Below are 17,087 nucleotides of genomic sequence, written 5' to 3' on the forward strand. Positions count from 1 at the left end.
AAGCGTGAACCCCAGGCATGCTCTGACCAGGAATCAAATCATGACCTCCTGGTTCATGGGTTGACTCTCAACCACTGAGCCACACCGGCCCAGTTGGAATCCTTTCTTTATAACATTCAGCCCTCTGAGTCAGGGTCTCTGATTTCTCCCTCGCTGAAACTGCCTCCTCTAGGCCTATGACCTCTGAAGTGTGTATGTGGGGGAAGCTCAGGCTAACTGGGCATGTCTGGAGGGCTAGTGCCCTGACAGCTGGAAAGTGGATCCAGACTGGGTTACAGATTATAACAGCTAGACTGTGGAGCCAGGATGCCTGGCTTCGAATTCCAGCTCCACCACTTATCAGCTATGTGACCTTAGACAAGTCATTCTGTTACTTCATCTCTAAAATGGGGGTGATAATAATGCCCCCCACACACACCTCAGGCAAGTCAGGCAAGTTTAAACCAACAGTCTTCTCTTTTTCCCTCCCTTTCCCTCCCTCCATACATGGTTCCCTCCTGTCCTCGGTAACTCATTCTATATAACTGCCTTTGGAGAATACAGTCCAACACAGATCCTTTTAGAAAAGCAGGTTTATTGGTCGGGCTGCTCACCAGGACACAGCAACATGAGAGACTCCCCAGAGCCAGCAGGAAACTGCGTCTGCCCACAACTCAGGCCCTCAGCACCTGGGAACCTTGTCCCAACCCCCATCCTCCCTCAGCTGACCTGTCTCCAGCATTCCCAAGAGAGAAGGGATCCAAGAAAAGGGGAGGGGGAAGCAAAGCTTTGTATTGTAAAAAAGGTTTGTCCCCAGGCTCCCTCCCTCCCTCCACCCCTTAAAGCAATTAGCTGCGATTCTAAAAAGTAGAGCAGGGAAGATAAGGCCTGGAGGAGGAGTCCTTCAGCCACTTCTTTGTTAATCCTCACCTGAGGATATTTTCCCATTGATTTTCAGAGAGAGTGGAAGAGAGATGGAAAGACAGAGAGAAACATAAATGTGAGAGAATCACATTGATTTGTTGCCTTCTGCACAAGCCCCGACCAGGGACCTGGCTGGGGAGGAACCTGCAACCAAGGTACGTGCCCTTGACCCGAATCGAACCCGGGACCCTTCAGTCCGCAGGCCAATGCTCTCTATCCACTGAGCCGAACCGGCCAAGGCTTCCGGCCTCTTCTTAAGGGAACTTGTGAGCCATGCCACAAGTGACTTGCAGGGGAGGGAAGTTGTCCTTGCTTCTGACAACCCCCTTTACTGGGACTTCAGTATCCTGAGGAGAACCTGGAAGCAACGACCCTCTCACCCCCACAGATTCAGGAGAGGAACCCAAACGGGCAAGGAGGCCTTGGCGCTTCCTGCTGCTCTTACACTAGTTCTAGGGAAGGATCTTGAGAAGAATCTGCCGGGAGTCAGGCAAGGCTGGGTTGCTCCTTACACAGTCATTATACTCTCCTCACTTCCCCTCCGGGTCTTTTTGATGGCCTGGCCATTAGCACTCTGCTCTCTTTCTAGTCTGCCCTCCCTCCCCACCCGCCTCACCCCATAACTCCCAGCTCTCCACAGCCTGGTGCTGTCCCCTTCTGGGACCCTAATTTTCTGGGCTTTGAAAAATGGACTGCTCCTGGGGTACCACCCAGATCCCAGTTGAGGAATGAGGTGAGGCTTACTTCTCTATTTGGATCATCGCTTTCTAATCATCCTTCCTTATCCTGAAATGGTCCTGCAGTCTTCTGAGAACCCCAGTAAGATAGGATTCTTGTCCCATGTTTCTCATGCTGCAAATGAGGCAAATGCTCGTCTCTTCAGCCATTTCCACCTTCTACTATTTCCTATTCTCCTTCCCAAAGCCACAGCCCTGAGTTCCTGTGTGCAGATGCATCAACATGTACGTGTGCCCACCTCCACCCCTGCTCCCCCAGGGCTCTGCTGGGCTCCAGCCTTTCATGTTGGGACCCTTTGCAGACTGTGCTAGACCCTCATCCAGGTTCGTGGCTCACCCTGCCCTCACTCCTTCACAGTCTACGTTCTCCCAAAAGCTGCTCTCAAGTCCTTCCAGTATGGGCCCCTCCCACCTGGGCAAAGGTCTCCTTGGGGATTCCCTCTTTGCTATTATGTTAATTGTGGCTTTGAAGCCTCCAGGGATCAGGATAAGAAAGAAGAGCTCAGTGAGCAGGAATGACAGCAGCTGGATGTGTGAGGGGGCGGCAGGGGGGAGGCAGACTGCCCCACTGGGGGCCGACTATGCACACGGTAACATTTTCCCCGGTAGGATCTCCAACTTGCACAGCCAGCACATGGGTCACTGCCCTTTCCATTCCCCGCCCCCCCTAGACGATGCCCCAACGGGGGCTGTTCTCTGTGGAGGCTGCCTCCCGCTCCCATCTCAGTAACAGTTGTAAGACTTGGAGGGTGCTTTCTGGAGGGGAAGGTGTTCTCAATTTAGAAATACGTCAGCCCGGTTTGGGGCCGAGAAAGAATGCGAAAGAGAAAGTTCAAGAGGGAAAGAAATCGGGGGGGGGGGGGGGCAGGAAGGGGGGGGGCGGGAGGGCCTCCGGGCGGAGCCCCACGCGTCCCACTCAGTCGCTGTCGCTCTTGTCCACCAGCACGGCGTCCGACTCCTCGGTGATCTCCAGCAGCGTGTGCACGTCGGGGCTGCTCCCGCGCAGCAGGTCGAGGGCCTCGCCCCTCTCCGCGCCGCCCTCCTCGTCGTCGTTGCCCACCTCCACCATCTCGGTGGCCTTCAGCACCTCCACCTCGCCCTCGCGGATCTTCTTGACGTGGAAGGTGAAGGGCGGCACCTTGTAAACGGCCGTCTTGGAGCGCGCGTACACCACGTGGTCGGGGGTGAAGGACTTGCGCAGCTTGTCGCGGGAGGTCTTGAGCTTCTCCCGGCGCTCGGTGGGGACCAGGCGCGTGCCCAGCTTGTTCATGCGCTTCTCCAGCGTGTGCCGCGTCTTCTCCAGGTTCTCCTTGGTCTTGATGCGGGTCTTCTCCAGGTTCTCCCGGGTCCGCACCTTGGTCTTCTCCATCTTCTCCTTGGAGAAGGCCTTCTTGAAGTCGTCCACGCGCCGCATGCCGCTGCGCTTGATGCGCTCCGCGCGCGACTCCTCGATGACCTCCTCCACCTCCACCGCCTCGTCCGAGGACAGCTCGATCGCCGCGTCCTCCTCGGGCTGCTCGCCCAGCTCGTCGCCCTCCTTCTCCGGCATGGTCTCTGACTCTTTCAGCGACTTACTGATGCTCAGTTTGGTCGGGAGTTTCACTTCATCCTATCGGGAGAGCAGAGGGGAAGAGATGAGTGGGGCTGAGCGGGGACTTGGGGAGGGAGGCGCTGGGTGAACCCGAGGCAGGGTAGCGGGGATCCTGGAGAGTGCGTGGTACCCCTGCAAGCCACCTGGACTTGTTTGGTTTGGCATTGTATCCCCAGAGCCTGGCCTCGTTTGCACCCCAGAAATGTGTCGAATGGATGATAGGGCAAGGAGGGAAAAGAGCTTCGGATCGGAGATTGCCGTGTAGTGTCATTGCTTTTCGGTTAAAAATCTCTGCGGCCCTCCAACTCTGTCCTAGTACCTACGTTCACCCTTCTTACAGTAAACCACTCCTTGCCATGTGAACACAACTGAACTTTGGAAATGGGCAGAGCGCCCTCTGGTGCACTAAGTCGCACATTGCCCGAGCCAGGCCTAGAAGCAAAGGGGTTTGAGAACTGTTTCTTCAGGTTGAGGCTTCAGGGAGCGGAGATGAACACACAGCCAATATCAGGCTGCCCCCAAGTAAGGTAGCTTGAAGGCAAGGTCAAGGGAGTGCATTTTCCAGATTTCAAATAACTTCAGAACAAGTCTTAGGGGAGAAGGCCCATGTCCTAACCCCCCACCCCCACCCCCTTGACCTCCTCATACTGTTTGGCTCCACCAGTGCATTTTTCCCCCCATGTGGAAATTCAGGGAAGAAAAAGGAAACAGTTGGCTGGCAGCCAAGGGCATGTTTTTCCCCCAGCACGTATCTCTCTTCTGGTCTGACTTCCCTGTTTTGGAATGGAAGAGAGGGATTACTTTTCCATTTTTTGCTCTCCCCCCCAGATTGGAGCTCAGGTAGGATGGTGGTCCCACATTCCCTGAGACCCTGAAGTTCAGAGCCAGTTATTCCCTTTTCCTCTCGGAGGACCTAGCTTCAGCACTGTCTTCCATTCTGGAAAGATTTTCCAAGATCCTGACTCTGGGCCAACGTTTCACAATCCCAGGATCACACCAGCAGGCGTGGGAGGCTGAGCATAGAAAGGGAAAGGAGGCATAACCCAGAACATAAACAGCATCTCCTCTTTGGTGCAGGCTCTCTAGAGACTTCAGACAAAGGAATGAGAGACAGTATTTCTAGAGGGTTTTCTGAAGATCGTTTCCCGGAATTGTAAGAAAATCCCAACTGAGAAAAATGAGGCAACATGAGCTGAGCCCTCTCAGAAACACACAAACACATACATTGGCCACTTGGTATCTCTGCACCACCTGCTACAGACATTCCTTCCCCAGCTCTCAACCTCTTTCCTTTTCCCTCTCATCCGAATCCCCCCAGTTTCCTGGTTTACACTGAAAACTAGGAACACCCCTCCCAACTTCCTTCCCTCCCTGTCAATAGCATTAGCAGGGACAATGAGGGAATGCTGGCTCCACCTCTTCTCCCAAACTGGGCACCAGCCCTTCTGGGCATCCAGCTACCTCAAGCTCTCATTACTTGACTACACCTCCCAGCAGGCAAGATGATCTGGGCACCGGGAATGCTGGGACTTGTAGTCTCTACTTGCCATAGCTGGCTTAGTACTGTTATGGGCATCCTACTTCATTTTGCTCATCCCTCTGCCTTTTCCCACTTACAGAGGCATTGAAGGGGTGTTTTCCATGTTCTGAGTGTAGGAGGGTCCCAACCTCTCAGCATTCCCTTAATTCCAGTTGTAGTCCTTGGGTCTCCTTTAACAATTAGTTCTCCCTGTCTACTACTTTTTAGGACTCTCTAGGACCTAACTCTCCACTGCCTCTTCATCTATCTCCACCCAGAATTTACCTGCAGTCTTGTATCAAAAAAATTTCATTTCATTTCTGATCTTTCCTTTACAGCCTCCCAGAATAAAAACCCACATGCGTGACACCAGAGGGTGGAGGTTAACCCCTCCTTTCACTAAGCTCAGACAATGTGGATGGGCTCAGAAGGATTAAGAGTGATGGGTGGGGAATAGTCAGGAAACAGTTCCAGCTGCTGGAAAACAAATCCACATTGTCTCCCTGCCCCACTCCCAGCATTCCTGATTCCCCCGCCCCACCCCACCCGCTAAAGGCTGAGCTGGCTGGTTTTCCTGGCCTCTGGCTTCCTAGATAAGGGTCTTTGCCAACGGAGCTTGGAAGTGAACAGGGCTGGGGAGAGAGTTGCAGACTTCTTGTAGCCAATCCCATCTTCCTAGGACCTGATGAAAGGGCTCAAATACAACATCAGGGAGCAATCCCAGTGAGGGGAGGTTTATTTCTGGACTTGGGGGCATCTCTCCCAGTACCTGGGAATATAAGCACATTCATTGTAGGTTTCCCCCAGAATGATGGCTTCCACCAGAGGAGCTGCCCTTCTTGGTAGAAGGCAGGAGCTAGGGGAAGAAACAACTTGACCCAAATTCCTGAACAACCAAGAGGTTGGTTCTGGAGAGGGTATACCGCCATGACTTTAGCTTTTCCCCTCCATTAATGGATTTTCTCTTTTCTTCCCCTTTGCAAGCCAGGTTTCCTCTATGACTCATAGCCTTGGAGTGCTATCTTGGGCCCACCCAATCTGCCTGTTGCTACAACAACCATAAACACAATCCAAAAGCCCCTCCCCCCGCACCCTGGGGACACAGGCCAGGCAACCTTGTCCCATCCCTACTTCCCTGGCACAGCTCCTGAACTAAAGGAGGGGCCTTAGGGGGTGGCAAGGAGGGAAGGCTCCACTTGTTCTGTTTTCACGTTTTTTTTATTAAACAAAACCACCACTCCCAACAGGCTTGGTTTCCAGAGTTACCTTTAATGACCAGGTCTGAACAAAAGCATGCACAGCTTCCTCTGCCCCCCACCAAGCACACACAGCTCCCCAACCCAGGAAGGCACCAGTCCAGGATGAATTTAGAGGAGCCCCAGAGAAGCTTCCAGCCCCTCCCACACCACTCCCCAACCCTGCTGTATAAACTGAAGATCCTCTGGCTTAGGAAGAAAGTATAATTTAATTGAGCACCTAATATGTGTCTGGTCCTTGGCCAGGCACTTCACATTTGTCAGGGAGAAGGGATAGTGTCATAAGAGCTTTTCTTGATTTAGAGTGAACCAGCTCTGTCCCCAACTACTGTCTGGGAATGGCCAGAGAAGACTTTGGGAAGATAATTCGGAGACCTAGGATCTGCTCAGAGAGGGTGTTAGAAGAAGGTGCAGACTGGGGAAGAGGTGAAGGAAAGGCCAGGTCTTTAAAATTCAAGCACTCTGCTTTAGACTGCCAAGACAAGGGAGTGAGAGAAACCAAAGTCAGAGGGTCCTTCCTTTCTGCCAGTGTGATACTGTCAACAGGAGTGATATTGTCCCCAAGAAGATGGAAATTGATTCTTGGGGATTGAGGGGAGATTTTAGATGTTATAATTGTTTGAGGTGCTCCAAAGAGCCCCAGTACATAAACAGATATATAGTATAACTGTAAGATTAAAATGTCGTGGGGGAGGGGACAATTAGGGGGGAAACGTCTAAAAGGACTCCTCAGGGGGATGATTATGAAAAAGAAAAAACGTTGGGAAACACTGTGCTATAGGGAGGCCAGAAGAGCCAAGCCAGAGCCAGTTAAAATGTACCCCCTTCTGGCCTCTCCGAGTTGGCAGCTTTTGAGTGCCCCGCCCAAGGCAGGATCTGGCAAACATAAGGGATCTCTTTGCAAAACATTTTTTTTTTAAGCTGGAAAAAATAAGTGTAAATGTTTTCCCCAGCTACATGGGGGCGGAGGGAGGTGGGGAGGGGGTGGAGAAGGCACAGAACAGACCCCAGGCCTGGGCCTCATGAGGGATCTTTTTAGAGAGGCTTTGAGCCAAACTGGCCTGGCCCTGAGGAGGAGGCAGAAGGGGTATGGGAAGGGAGAATCTGAAGCCATAGCTCGTTTTCATGCAATGTCATGCAGGGCAGCATTGGGTGCAGCTCCAGTATGGTGTTTGGAGTGTCACTATGAAGAAAGAAACCAAGGAGAGGAGGGCCCCTTCCCTTCACCTCCCACCCCATTGCACACACCACATTCGCCTGAACTCTGCCTAATGCAAGAGCGTTTCCTAATACCCATCACCCACCCAACACGGAGCAGTGGCTTGGAAGAGGCCGACCATCCCGCACGGACCACGGCTAAGCGGTGAGCGGATGGCGGACTATAGTGACACCCCATGCCCACAGCCCCATGGGGCCCAGGAGACCCTAAGCGCCCCCACCGGCTGTCGGCTCCTTTGGGGTGGGCAGAGGCTCAGGATCTGGGTAATAGGGCAGTGCCCTAGGCGTCTGGTCAAAGGGTGGGAGCTCAGGTACTGTATCAGGCTTCAGGTCAAAGGGCTCAGTCTCAGGCAGAAGGTCAAAAGGCACGATCTTGGGTGTGACCAGGTCAGAGGGTGCATTCAGCTTCTTCTTGGGCTAAGATGAGGAAAAGGGGTTTAAACAGAGTTTGGAACGGGTGTGGAGAGGGTTGAGAGAAAGGCCTTGGTGAGCATGCAGAGTCGGGAAGGGTGAGTAGGGTGGGGAAGGGAGTACACAATGTATTAGGATGGAAAGAAACCACATTTTAAATGCTTCATCAAGAGGGCCCTGGGGCTGATCGGGGTGGAACAAACCCAGACCCATGAATTAATAAACACAATTTAAACGGAACCCCCTCCCTTCTTCCCTCTAGAATCTTCCCCAGCCCTGTCCTTGGCCTCCTACCTTCTGTCCCTACCAGGTTGGAGTGATGGGGGGAAAGAGGCTGCTGGGAGTAGGAGCTTTCTAAGAGGCCAGTTGTTGGATTCTAACTGGGGAGGCTCCAATGAGTAAAAGAGAAGGCGAACAACTTCACTGTCTTCAGAGCCAGACACTGCTGATCCCAGTTCTCATTATTCCCCTGGGCAGGGCGGGCACAGGGTGCCGCCCCGGACAAGGAGAGGGAGAGGCATGGAAGAGGGACATCCTGACTATTTCCTTTTGGCCATGTCCTTACCTCCTGCCTCTTTTGTCACCCTTCCCGCCACCCATGCTTGGGCTACCAAGATGCACCGAGAAATTAGGATTAAAAAAAAGAGCTATTTTTATGACAGGTGGGCCTACATTTTGGAGTACCCAGCGGCAGCTCCCAACTCTCCCTCCTGAAGGGTTGAGCCACCACTTTTGCTTTGGACAATCAGGAGAAGTCAGGGGAAAGGGACCGTTGGGGTCACTACAGTCTCCGGTGACAACAGTGCTGAGTGATGGCCTGCAGCCACAAAAACACAAGGCAGCAGGTGCCAACCTGCCCTGTGGGGTGCAGGGAGAAGGCTGGAGTGGCAGGGAGACTGAGGAGACAGATGCAGAGGCCATGCCAGGAGACACCCACACTGGCCAGAGAGCTCCAGAGAGCTTATACCTGCTCTTCCCCCCGCCTCCCGCTCCCACCATCACTAGGCCAGGTGATCACACCTTGCCTCTTCTTCAGCACTGTGAGGCTGACAGCTAAAGGCCACCAACCTTAGCCACTGTTAGCCACCACTGCACACACAAACACACAAAGCAGCCGCAGTGCCGGGACTGTTAAGCTATCTCCCTCAGAGAACGAAGGAGCCAGAACTAACCCTCTGTTAGGGCTACCCTCCACTCCGGTTTCTGCTGCAGAGGCCAGGAATGGAAGGAGGAGGTGAGGAGCAGAAAGTGTAGCAGAAGGGGGGGTACACCTGGGTTCTGGTTTCAGCTTTGACCCCCCCCCAATCACTCGAGTGACAATAGGCAAGTGACTTCCCCTTTCTGGGCCTCAGCTTCCTCCGCTACAAAAGGAAGAAACTGCAGTTGATTATCTCTGAAGCATCTTCCAGCTCAAAAAATCTCTCATGACAAGATGATGAACACTCACTATGGTATGATTTTTTAAAATAGAACAAACCACCACTCATCTCTGAGGTTGCTTGCTTAGCAACAATAATCCTTCTCCTTGCCCTACCAGTTGCCCACCCTGTGCCATCTCCCCCACTTCTTGACTCTGACCTTTACAATGGTCAGATTTTATTTAAAAAAAAAATTAGAGCGAGGAGCATGATTTTCTTTAGTCTTAGAAATACCCCTAAAAGTGCCCTCCCTGCTTTCGATCCAGTGACCAGGAAAAACAACCCAAACTCAGTTTTTTGGAGGAAAATTATGATAAGCAGTCTCTCCATGGCCACTAGGCTTAGAAGGACCAGAACCCCAAGTTGGGAATATTTTTTTACAAAGTTTTGGGGTTCTGGCCCGGCCCATGTGGCTCAGTGGTTGAGCATTGACCCATGCACCACAGGGCACATGCCTGGATTGCAGGCTTGATCCCCAGCGGGGGGTGTGCAAGAGGCAGCCAATCAATGTTAATGTTTCTCTCTCATCGATGTTTCTAGATCTCGTTCCCTCTCCCTTCCTCTCTCTCTCAAATCAATAAAAACATTTAAAAAAATGTTTTGGGGTTCTGGAACAAGGTAGCCTTGATTTGCCTTGGGTCCAGGAAGAAGCTATAGGTTGGGTTAGGATTTGGGCAGAAGTCACCAAGCCCTCATTCCAGCCTAGGTGTCCTCCCCTTTAATGCCCATGATCTGCTTGATCCTTTAAATGCTTCCTTGTCTTAACCTTAAGCACTTGGAGAAGGTCTGAGGCGTCCATGTGTAGGTCACTAACTGCCTCATCAAAACTGCTCCAGAAAACATTTATCCCCTTTCTGGATTCTAAAAGAACTCTAATAACACCCAAATTACTGTCTCAGAGAATTGGCTCTTTAATGATCACAGCTCCTCCTCTTTGCATCCCCCCAGCAATTCTCAATCCACTGACCCCAAACTACTAGAATTCACTTCTTTCATTCACTAACAGTTGCCTAGCTAGGATGGGATGCCAAACGGCCACTTTTTGTTTCAGTGCAGACAGGGGAATGCCAGAGAGGGGCTGAAGTGTGTGTGTGTGTGTGTGTACACAAATGCAAACTTAACCTGTGATGTCATCATCAAACTTAAGAGTTCCCTGAATCTAGGGTGGGGCCAGGCAAGGGATTCCCTCCTTTATCCCCCAGGAAGGAGGTGGGAGAGGCCAGATGACCTGATCCCACAGCTGGGACCGTCCCACACTTTCAGGCTTCCCTCCACCCCCCTTGTCATATCTTCACCTCCCTACATCGGCAGTGGGGAATACTGAATCTCCTCCTGTTCCCACGCTGGAGAACTCACACGATCCTGGGAGGCCTTTCTCCAAACCAAGCATCCTACCCCAACAGCCTGGTTTTACCATAAATGTTGCCGCCCCCTATCTTCCCTATTAGGTCTGCCAAGGCGCAGAGCTATTTTTACCTCATTCTCTTCCCAGGCCTGCAGACCTCTGGGAGGAGTAGCCTCTGCCTTCCTCCAGCAAGGGAGTACCCCACCCGCTCGCCCCCACCTAGAACATCTGCTCTACAGCTCAGGGAAGTTCTGCTTCCCTGAGCCCCACCCTATTGCTGGAATCTTTTCCTTATCTCTCAGCTCCTCTCAGAGTGGGGACCACTTTAGTTCTTAGTTATTTCCCCTGACATTTAGGGGGCTCGAGGTGCTCAGCTTGAGCTATTCCTGCTACCTCAACTCTCTGTTCCCCGCTGGCCCTGGGTTAGTACAGATGCAGTCAAAGCCACCCTGAGACACACAATATATAGCCACAGATCCCTGCCAACTGCTGAGAGGGGGTAACAGAGGGATGCTATTGGCCTCTGCAAAGATGTCTTTCTCCCTCCATACCCATCCTCTCAGAATCCCCATCTTTAACATAGGAAGGTTTATGCCAACCAAGAATTTCCCCAAGTTCTACAGCCCAGGCTATTTAAAGTGAGGAAGGTCACCCATTCAGCCCTCCATGGCAACCCTCTACCTCTACCTAAAGCTGGCGGGCTCCCCTGTCTTGTTCTCCGTCTCTTGAAGCTCCTCAGTGCTATGTAGATCTCTTTAAAAATCACACACACACACACACACACACACACACACACACACACATTCTGCTCCCTCCAAGCAGTTAGATCAAGTGGAAACAACTCTGAGCAAGCATTTTCTATCAGATAGTGCTGTTTGGGGAGAAGCAGAGCTTTTTCAAGGTCAAGTGCCTATTGGGAGGAGTCCCTGGGCAGGGGGGTAGGGGTGCCACTTCTGCCTCTGTCCTACCACCCCCTCCTCAGATAAGTGCCAGCTCACCCATCCCCCAGCTGCTCCAAACAGTGTCTGCAAACTGCTTGTCCCGATCTGCATCTTTGTTAGCTCCTTCCAGTGAGACCAACCCTAGGACCTCATGGCATCCCAGATGGTCACTCGGAAGCCAGGTGACCAGGCCCCAGAGTCATCAGTGAAAACAAAGCTCCCTGACAGGGGTCTCCTCACCTAGGGAGTGTGGGAAATCTAGTCTTCCTGTCCTTTCCACTCCCTTTGATAGAACTACCCCTCCTCTCCCCCACCCCTCACCCCCCATGATCTCACCTCCTTGGGGTAGGCACATCAACCAGGCCTGCGGGAGCGGAGAGGAGGTGAGGCTGGGCACATTCCCACCCAAGCAAAGATCACCAAGCCCTCAGCGGAGGCCCACCTTAATGGGATTTAGGAGGAGGAGTGGAAGGGGCAGGTTTATTTGGGGTTAAGATACGAAAAAACTACATTTTCATCCTGACCCGAGGAATGGGGAGAGAGGTGCACTGGCAGCCCAGCGGCCTGGGCGGAGCCTGGGGCGTGCCAGCCTCCTGCAGCCAGCGCGTCCGCTCCTCCGCCGCCCCCGCAGGTATGCGAGGTGATTCACGCCGCCCAGGCCGGCGGACCCGCGGGGGCTGTCCACTCCCCGCCACCGGCCCCTCCTGCCCTCCCCCCACCCGCCCCCGCTCCAGCCTGCCTGCGTCCAGCGGGCCAGGGGTGCGGGCGCGCCGCGGCTAGGGTGTCCCCGGGGATCTGAAAGCGCAGGGAAGCCAGGGGCAGGTAGCTCCGGGGGGGACAGGGTAGGCCGCCAAAGCTGGGGCGGGGGCGCGGGGTCCGCGGGGCGGTGCTGGCTGTGGCGGCCTCGCCTGGCCAGCCCCCGCCGGTGCGTGCCTGGGCCCTGAATCACCCGCTATATCGGGCGGGCAGCGCCTGAGGCCCCAAACCCGGGCCGCGCCGCCAGTGTCCGTTTACAGCGGGACCCCAAAGCCGCCAGGCACCCACGGCTTCCCCCCAACTTCCTCGGAGTAGAAAGGCTTCTGACCGAGCCCACTTAGGAGCTGTCTGCCGGGGGCCGTGTCCCCGAGCCCGGCCCCCTAACTCGGTTCCACTGTGTGTTTGACACGGGAGGGAGGGGGCTTGGTGAGGAGATACGGGGTACAGAGTGCGCCCCTCGGCGTGCTCCAGGAATCCGCTGCTCACCCCACCCCACCCCACCCCACCCCAGCTGCGCTCGCCCGCAGGAGGGTTGGTCCCGGGGCCCGGACAGGCTAGCGGACAGGCTAGCGGACAGGCTGGCGGGGAAGAGCCGCGCTGCGCCGCGGGCAGGTCCTCCACCCCCAGCCCCGGCCTGAGACTGCGGACCGGGCACGGAGTTGCAGGCAGGTCCGCCCGCCAGCTCACCTGGTAGATCATAACTTTAAAGTTGCGGCGTCGCAGCAGCTCGGCCTCGTTGACCTCCAGCTTCTTGATCTGGCCGGCCTGGCGCTCCAGGCTGCCGCGCACGGTCTTCACGTTGACGCTGACCTTGCGCACCTTCTCCAGCAGCTTGCTCACCGTGTTGCTGGTGGTGGCGTGCGCCTTGCCCAGCTTGCTCAGCTCGCCCTGGATGCTCTGCACGGCGCCCTCCATCTCCGCCTGCCGCTCCTCCAGCTGGGCTTGGGTCAGCTGGATCTGGTCGACGGCGCCGATGATTTTGTCCAGGAGGCTCAGTACCAGCACGCCGTTCACCTGGTCCGACTTGATCAGCTCCTCGGAGCCGGCCCCCGACGGCTCCTCCGCCGCCGGCGCCTGCATGAGGGAGGACGGGTCCTCGGCGTCAGGGTACCCGGAAAGCGGCTGTTCGATGATATGGAGCTGGGTGTCCTCCATGGCGACCCGGAGCCGTGCGGGGCCGGCCGGGTGGAGCTGAAGCTGGAGTAGGAGACCGGGAGAGGAGGAAGAGCGGGAGGGGGGAGGAGAGCGAGAGCGATCGGAGAGCGGAGGAAACTCTAGCCACGTCCGTGCGCCCCGGGACTGTGGCCAGAACTGTGGGGCGGGGGATCTCTGAGCTCCCCCGCTCCCACGCCAAACCCGGGAGTCTCGTCGCCCATTGGCTGGCCCCGTCCCAGAAAAGGAGGGACCGGGGCAGAAGGGAAAACCGATGATGGGGTTGGGGCGGGGGGTGTGCAACCAAGGGGGACCCAGGAGCCGCGTGCCCCACCCTTCCCAGGATGGTTGGAATAGTTGGAGCGGAGACTAGGGCCGCCGCTGGCAGCGGAGGCGGTAGGAGCGGGACTGGGGCGGAGGAATGTTAGCTGGAGAGGAAACAGGTCCTAGAATGTTGCTCACTTTTCCCTCTCTTTCTGCTCACCTGCAAGCCTACCTCAGCCTTTTAAGTTCTAGAGCGGGAAGTCAAGTGGAACACGAGCTCCTGAAGTTCTATGCGAAAGGTTGTATCGGTCTGTGTCCAGTTTTTGAAAGGGAAAGTTATCAACAATCTATGCGAAGAAGCCTCTAACTACCCCACCCCATCAAGTTACCAACCGCTGCTCTAAAAGCTTGAGGGTTGTTTCGGAAAGGAAGGGAGAGGGAACTTAAGTTAGGGTCGCAGTGGTGGTGAGGGGCTGCAAAGCTTCTCCAGGTTCCTCTAGGATTATCCTAACAGAATAGGATTAAAGCAGGCAATAAAGTAAAAAGTAAAGCCCTTACCCACTTCTAACCTTTCCCTGAAAATCAGCTTTCCCTGTGTTTATCTCTGCCCCAGAGACCTAGCTGACACTAATCTCAGAGCAGGATCTAGGAATGCCCCCTTCTTTCTAGATCCTAGATGCCAGTGCTTAGCAATCAGAGATCTTCGGTTCCCACCTCCTCGTTTGACAGAACGAACACGTGGGCCTGGGAAAGGCAAGTGACCTGCCCGAGGTTACCTGCAGGTTGGCATTGGCTTGGCACTCAAACCAGGTCCCTGGCCTCCTCTCACACTTTCTACCTTAGCACTGTACCTTTCATCAGTACAGGGTGGGCACACGAGGCCGTCTGCATGTGCTGGTTTTGAGCCTGTGGGCCTGAAGATTAACTACCGACATATTTTCAACCATAGTGAGTACCAAGGAGCAGCACCAAGGAGGACCCTGAGCTCAGAAGTCCAGGGAAAGAGAGGCTGCCCAGGCAACCCCCAATTTGCTCTCTAGCACAGCCCTGGGGCTGTGAGTTTGCTGGAGCAGCACCAGCCCCCTTTCCCCCAGAAAAGCTGCAACCCTTTTCCCTAGTTAGGAAACCAAGCTTGGGTTTCCCCAGCTGGATAGATGATGGTCTTGGCAAAAGATCTATGCCAGTCTGGCATGCGTTATCATTAGGAAGAGTGAAAAACTGCTTGGTGGAACCCAGGGCTCCATCAACCCAGTTGGAGAGTCCTCCAACCCAGAAAGGAGCTGGAGACCTCACTGTCTGGGACAGTCTGGGTTAGTCCCAATGAATAGTTCCCCCAACACTTCAGTAGATGTTTTCTTAGAAATAAATGGCTTTCTTGTTTGTGATTCAAGTAGAATATATAATTTTACATATAAAATTATAACTGGCATATAAAATCATAGCTGGTATATAAAATGATCCATAATATATAAAATCATATATATATTAGATCTGAAAGATTACCCATTTATTTTAGAATTTAAAAGAAAATGTATTTTGGCAGTTTAAGTTGTTCCATTGACGACTGATAAGATTTCTAGAAAAAAGAAGAGTGACAGTAGAGAATTTTACTGGACCTTCATAAGGTTCTTACATTTTTTAATTGGTTAGATTATTTCCATAGGTAGCATCCAAGATACAAATTGTGAGTAGCAACCAAAAATATAGTGAAAAGAGGTTTTCTTTCTATCACTGTCTGCAGTAATTAATTTCTTTCCCAGGAGACAATTGTTACTATTTTCTGGTGGAATCTTCTATAGAAAGTCTCTGCATATATGATCAAATTTACATATTGCTCAGCATTTTTCTTTTTTTTTCCAGTCACTAATATATCTTGGAGATTGTTCCATGTCAGTATTCCAAAGTATGGACGCACTATACTTACTCAACAAGTTCTCTATCAATGGACATTTAGAGATTACAATTTAAACCTCACTTGCGGGGGGGGGGGGGGTCTGAAGAGGAATTTTAGTGGTTGACTTGATTTTTGTGGTTGCATGCTTGCTAAAAGGAATTAAGTCCATGCCATTTTGACTTCCCATCAGGAAAATATTTCTACTCTTCAAAAAGGAGTGACCTTTTTGAGATTAGTCAAATTATGTTCCAGGGATAGTCTAGTAAATACATGAGTCATTTCATGCCTTGTTAACAGAGAATTTTGCAGAAAGGGCCCTACCCCTACATACCTATGTCCAAGAAATGATCTGTATCAACAAGTTTCTCTCCTGTCCTCTTCTTACTAAATGCCAGCTAAATCCAACAGGGGGCGTGCTAAGCCTTGATGAACTAGCTTTATCACCACGGACTCCCAGAACTGGAGGGAAGTACTTCCCAGAGTACTTCACTTCAGTGAAAATAAGCAGTTTCCCTTCGTTTGGAATTGCATTCAGCATGCTATTGCTTGCATTAAGGGTTGACGCTTTGCATTTTCCATTGCTCACTCTTATTTGCTGAAAGGCACACTGTTCCATTGCGTGCTTTCAGCGGCTGAGGCAGAGACTGTAAAAGGGATAAAGAGGTGGAAACAAACAACCCTTTGGCCCAGAAAAAGAACACCAGGATGCAACCATGTCAGCAGCTGGAATCTCATAGCACACTATCATATTCCTCCATCCGCCCACGTGTTCAACAAAGTGTGACTGCTTACCTTGAGCCAACTGCGGGCCTGGGGACTTCAAGGAGGATGAATAAAGCTCAGTCCTTCCTATTGAGGAATTCATAGCATAGCAGGAGAGGCAGATGCATAGTTTCAGATACAAAGTGGAGGGTTCTCCAGCAGCTAAAGGAAGGTTGCCACTTTCTGGAAGAGTGGGAAGGGTTCGCAGAGGGAGGGCCTCTAGGTATAAAGGAGGAGAGAGGGTAGAGGTGTGGAAGTGCAGGGCTGAGGGGTGGGTAGCCAGGCATTGCTCATCTCTTACTGTGGTTCTGCCTTGTCTTATTGGTTTATATTTAGGAGGATTGAGCAAGGTGTGAGGGGTGCCATGGGTAATATGTCCCATTCGGTTTTGGATCCATGCTGGGAGAGATCCTAGGGAGACTGTGTGTTTTGTTAATAATAAATATTTGGGCCTGACCGGTGTGGCTCATTGGTTGAGTGTCAACCTAGGAACCAGAAGGTCACAGTTCAATTCCTGGTCAGGGCACATGCCTGGGTTTCGGGCTCAGTTCCCAGTAGGGGGCAGGCGGGAGGCAGCCGATCAATGATTCTTAGCATTGATGTTTCTATCTCCCTCTTCGTCCCTCTCTGAAATCAATAAATATATATTTAAAAAAATAATAGTGGGGGCTTTTCCTTGGGGGTGGGAGTGGCCGGGGGGAGGTGTCAATCGGGGAAAATGGAGACATATGCAATACTTTAAACAATAAAATAATAATAATAATAATAATAATAATGATAAACATTTGGGATGAATTACATGTCTTCACATCAGAGAAACAAACATCCTACACAGAAAACCAGTCCCCAGCAGCTGGCTCACAGTTGCCACAGGTGTTCGTCCCCAGATTTACAGGCACTATTCTTGTCCCTCTGACATA

The 17,087-nt window shown here is 52.7% G+C and overlaps 1 protein-coding gene across 1 annotated transcript; it reads right to left on the bottom strand.

Annotated features, from left to right (window-relative positions):
- Positions 1-554: 554 nt before the first annotated feature.
- CAVIN1 (caveolae associated protein 1) lies at positions 555-13,425 on the bottom strand. The gene is made up of 2 exons (XM_070394764.1): positions 12,783-13,425; positions 555-3,249 (listed from the first exon to the last, which is right to left on the bottom strand). Exons 1-2 carry the CDS (start codon positions 13,248-13,250, stop codon positions 2,557-2,559), a joined length of 1,161 nt encoding a protein of 386 aa, XP_070250865.1. The 5' UTR covers positions 13,251-13,425; the 3' UTR covers positions 555-2,556.
- Positions 13,426-17,087: the final 3,662 nt, after the last annotated feature.

Source organism: Myotis yumanensis, unplaced genomic scaffold (genome assembly GCF_028538775.1).
Source record: "Myotis yumanensis isolate MYYU_CA2020_CCGP unplaced genomic scaffold, mMyoYum1.0.hap1 SCAF_16, whole genome shotgun sequence".
Taxonomy (NCBI): Eukaryota; Metazoa; Chordata; class Mammalia; order Chiroptera; family Vespertilionidae; genus Myotis; species Myotis yumanensis.

Excerpts from the sequence above, each read along its gene's own strand:
- CAVIN1 (XM_070394764.1), bottom strand. The coding sequence starts at position 13,250 with ATGGAGGACACCCAGCTCCATATCATCGAACAGCCGCTTTCCGGGTAC. Across the intron at positions 3,250-12,782 it reads TTAAAGTTATGATCTACCAG|GATGAAGTGAAACTCCCGAC; the intron begins GTGAGCTGGCGG and ends CTCTCCCGATAG.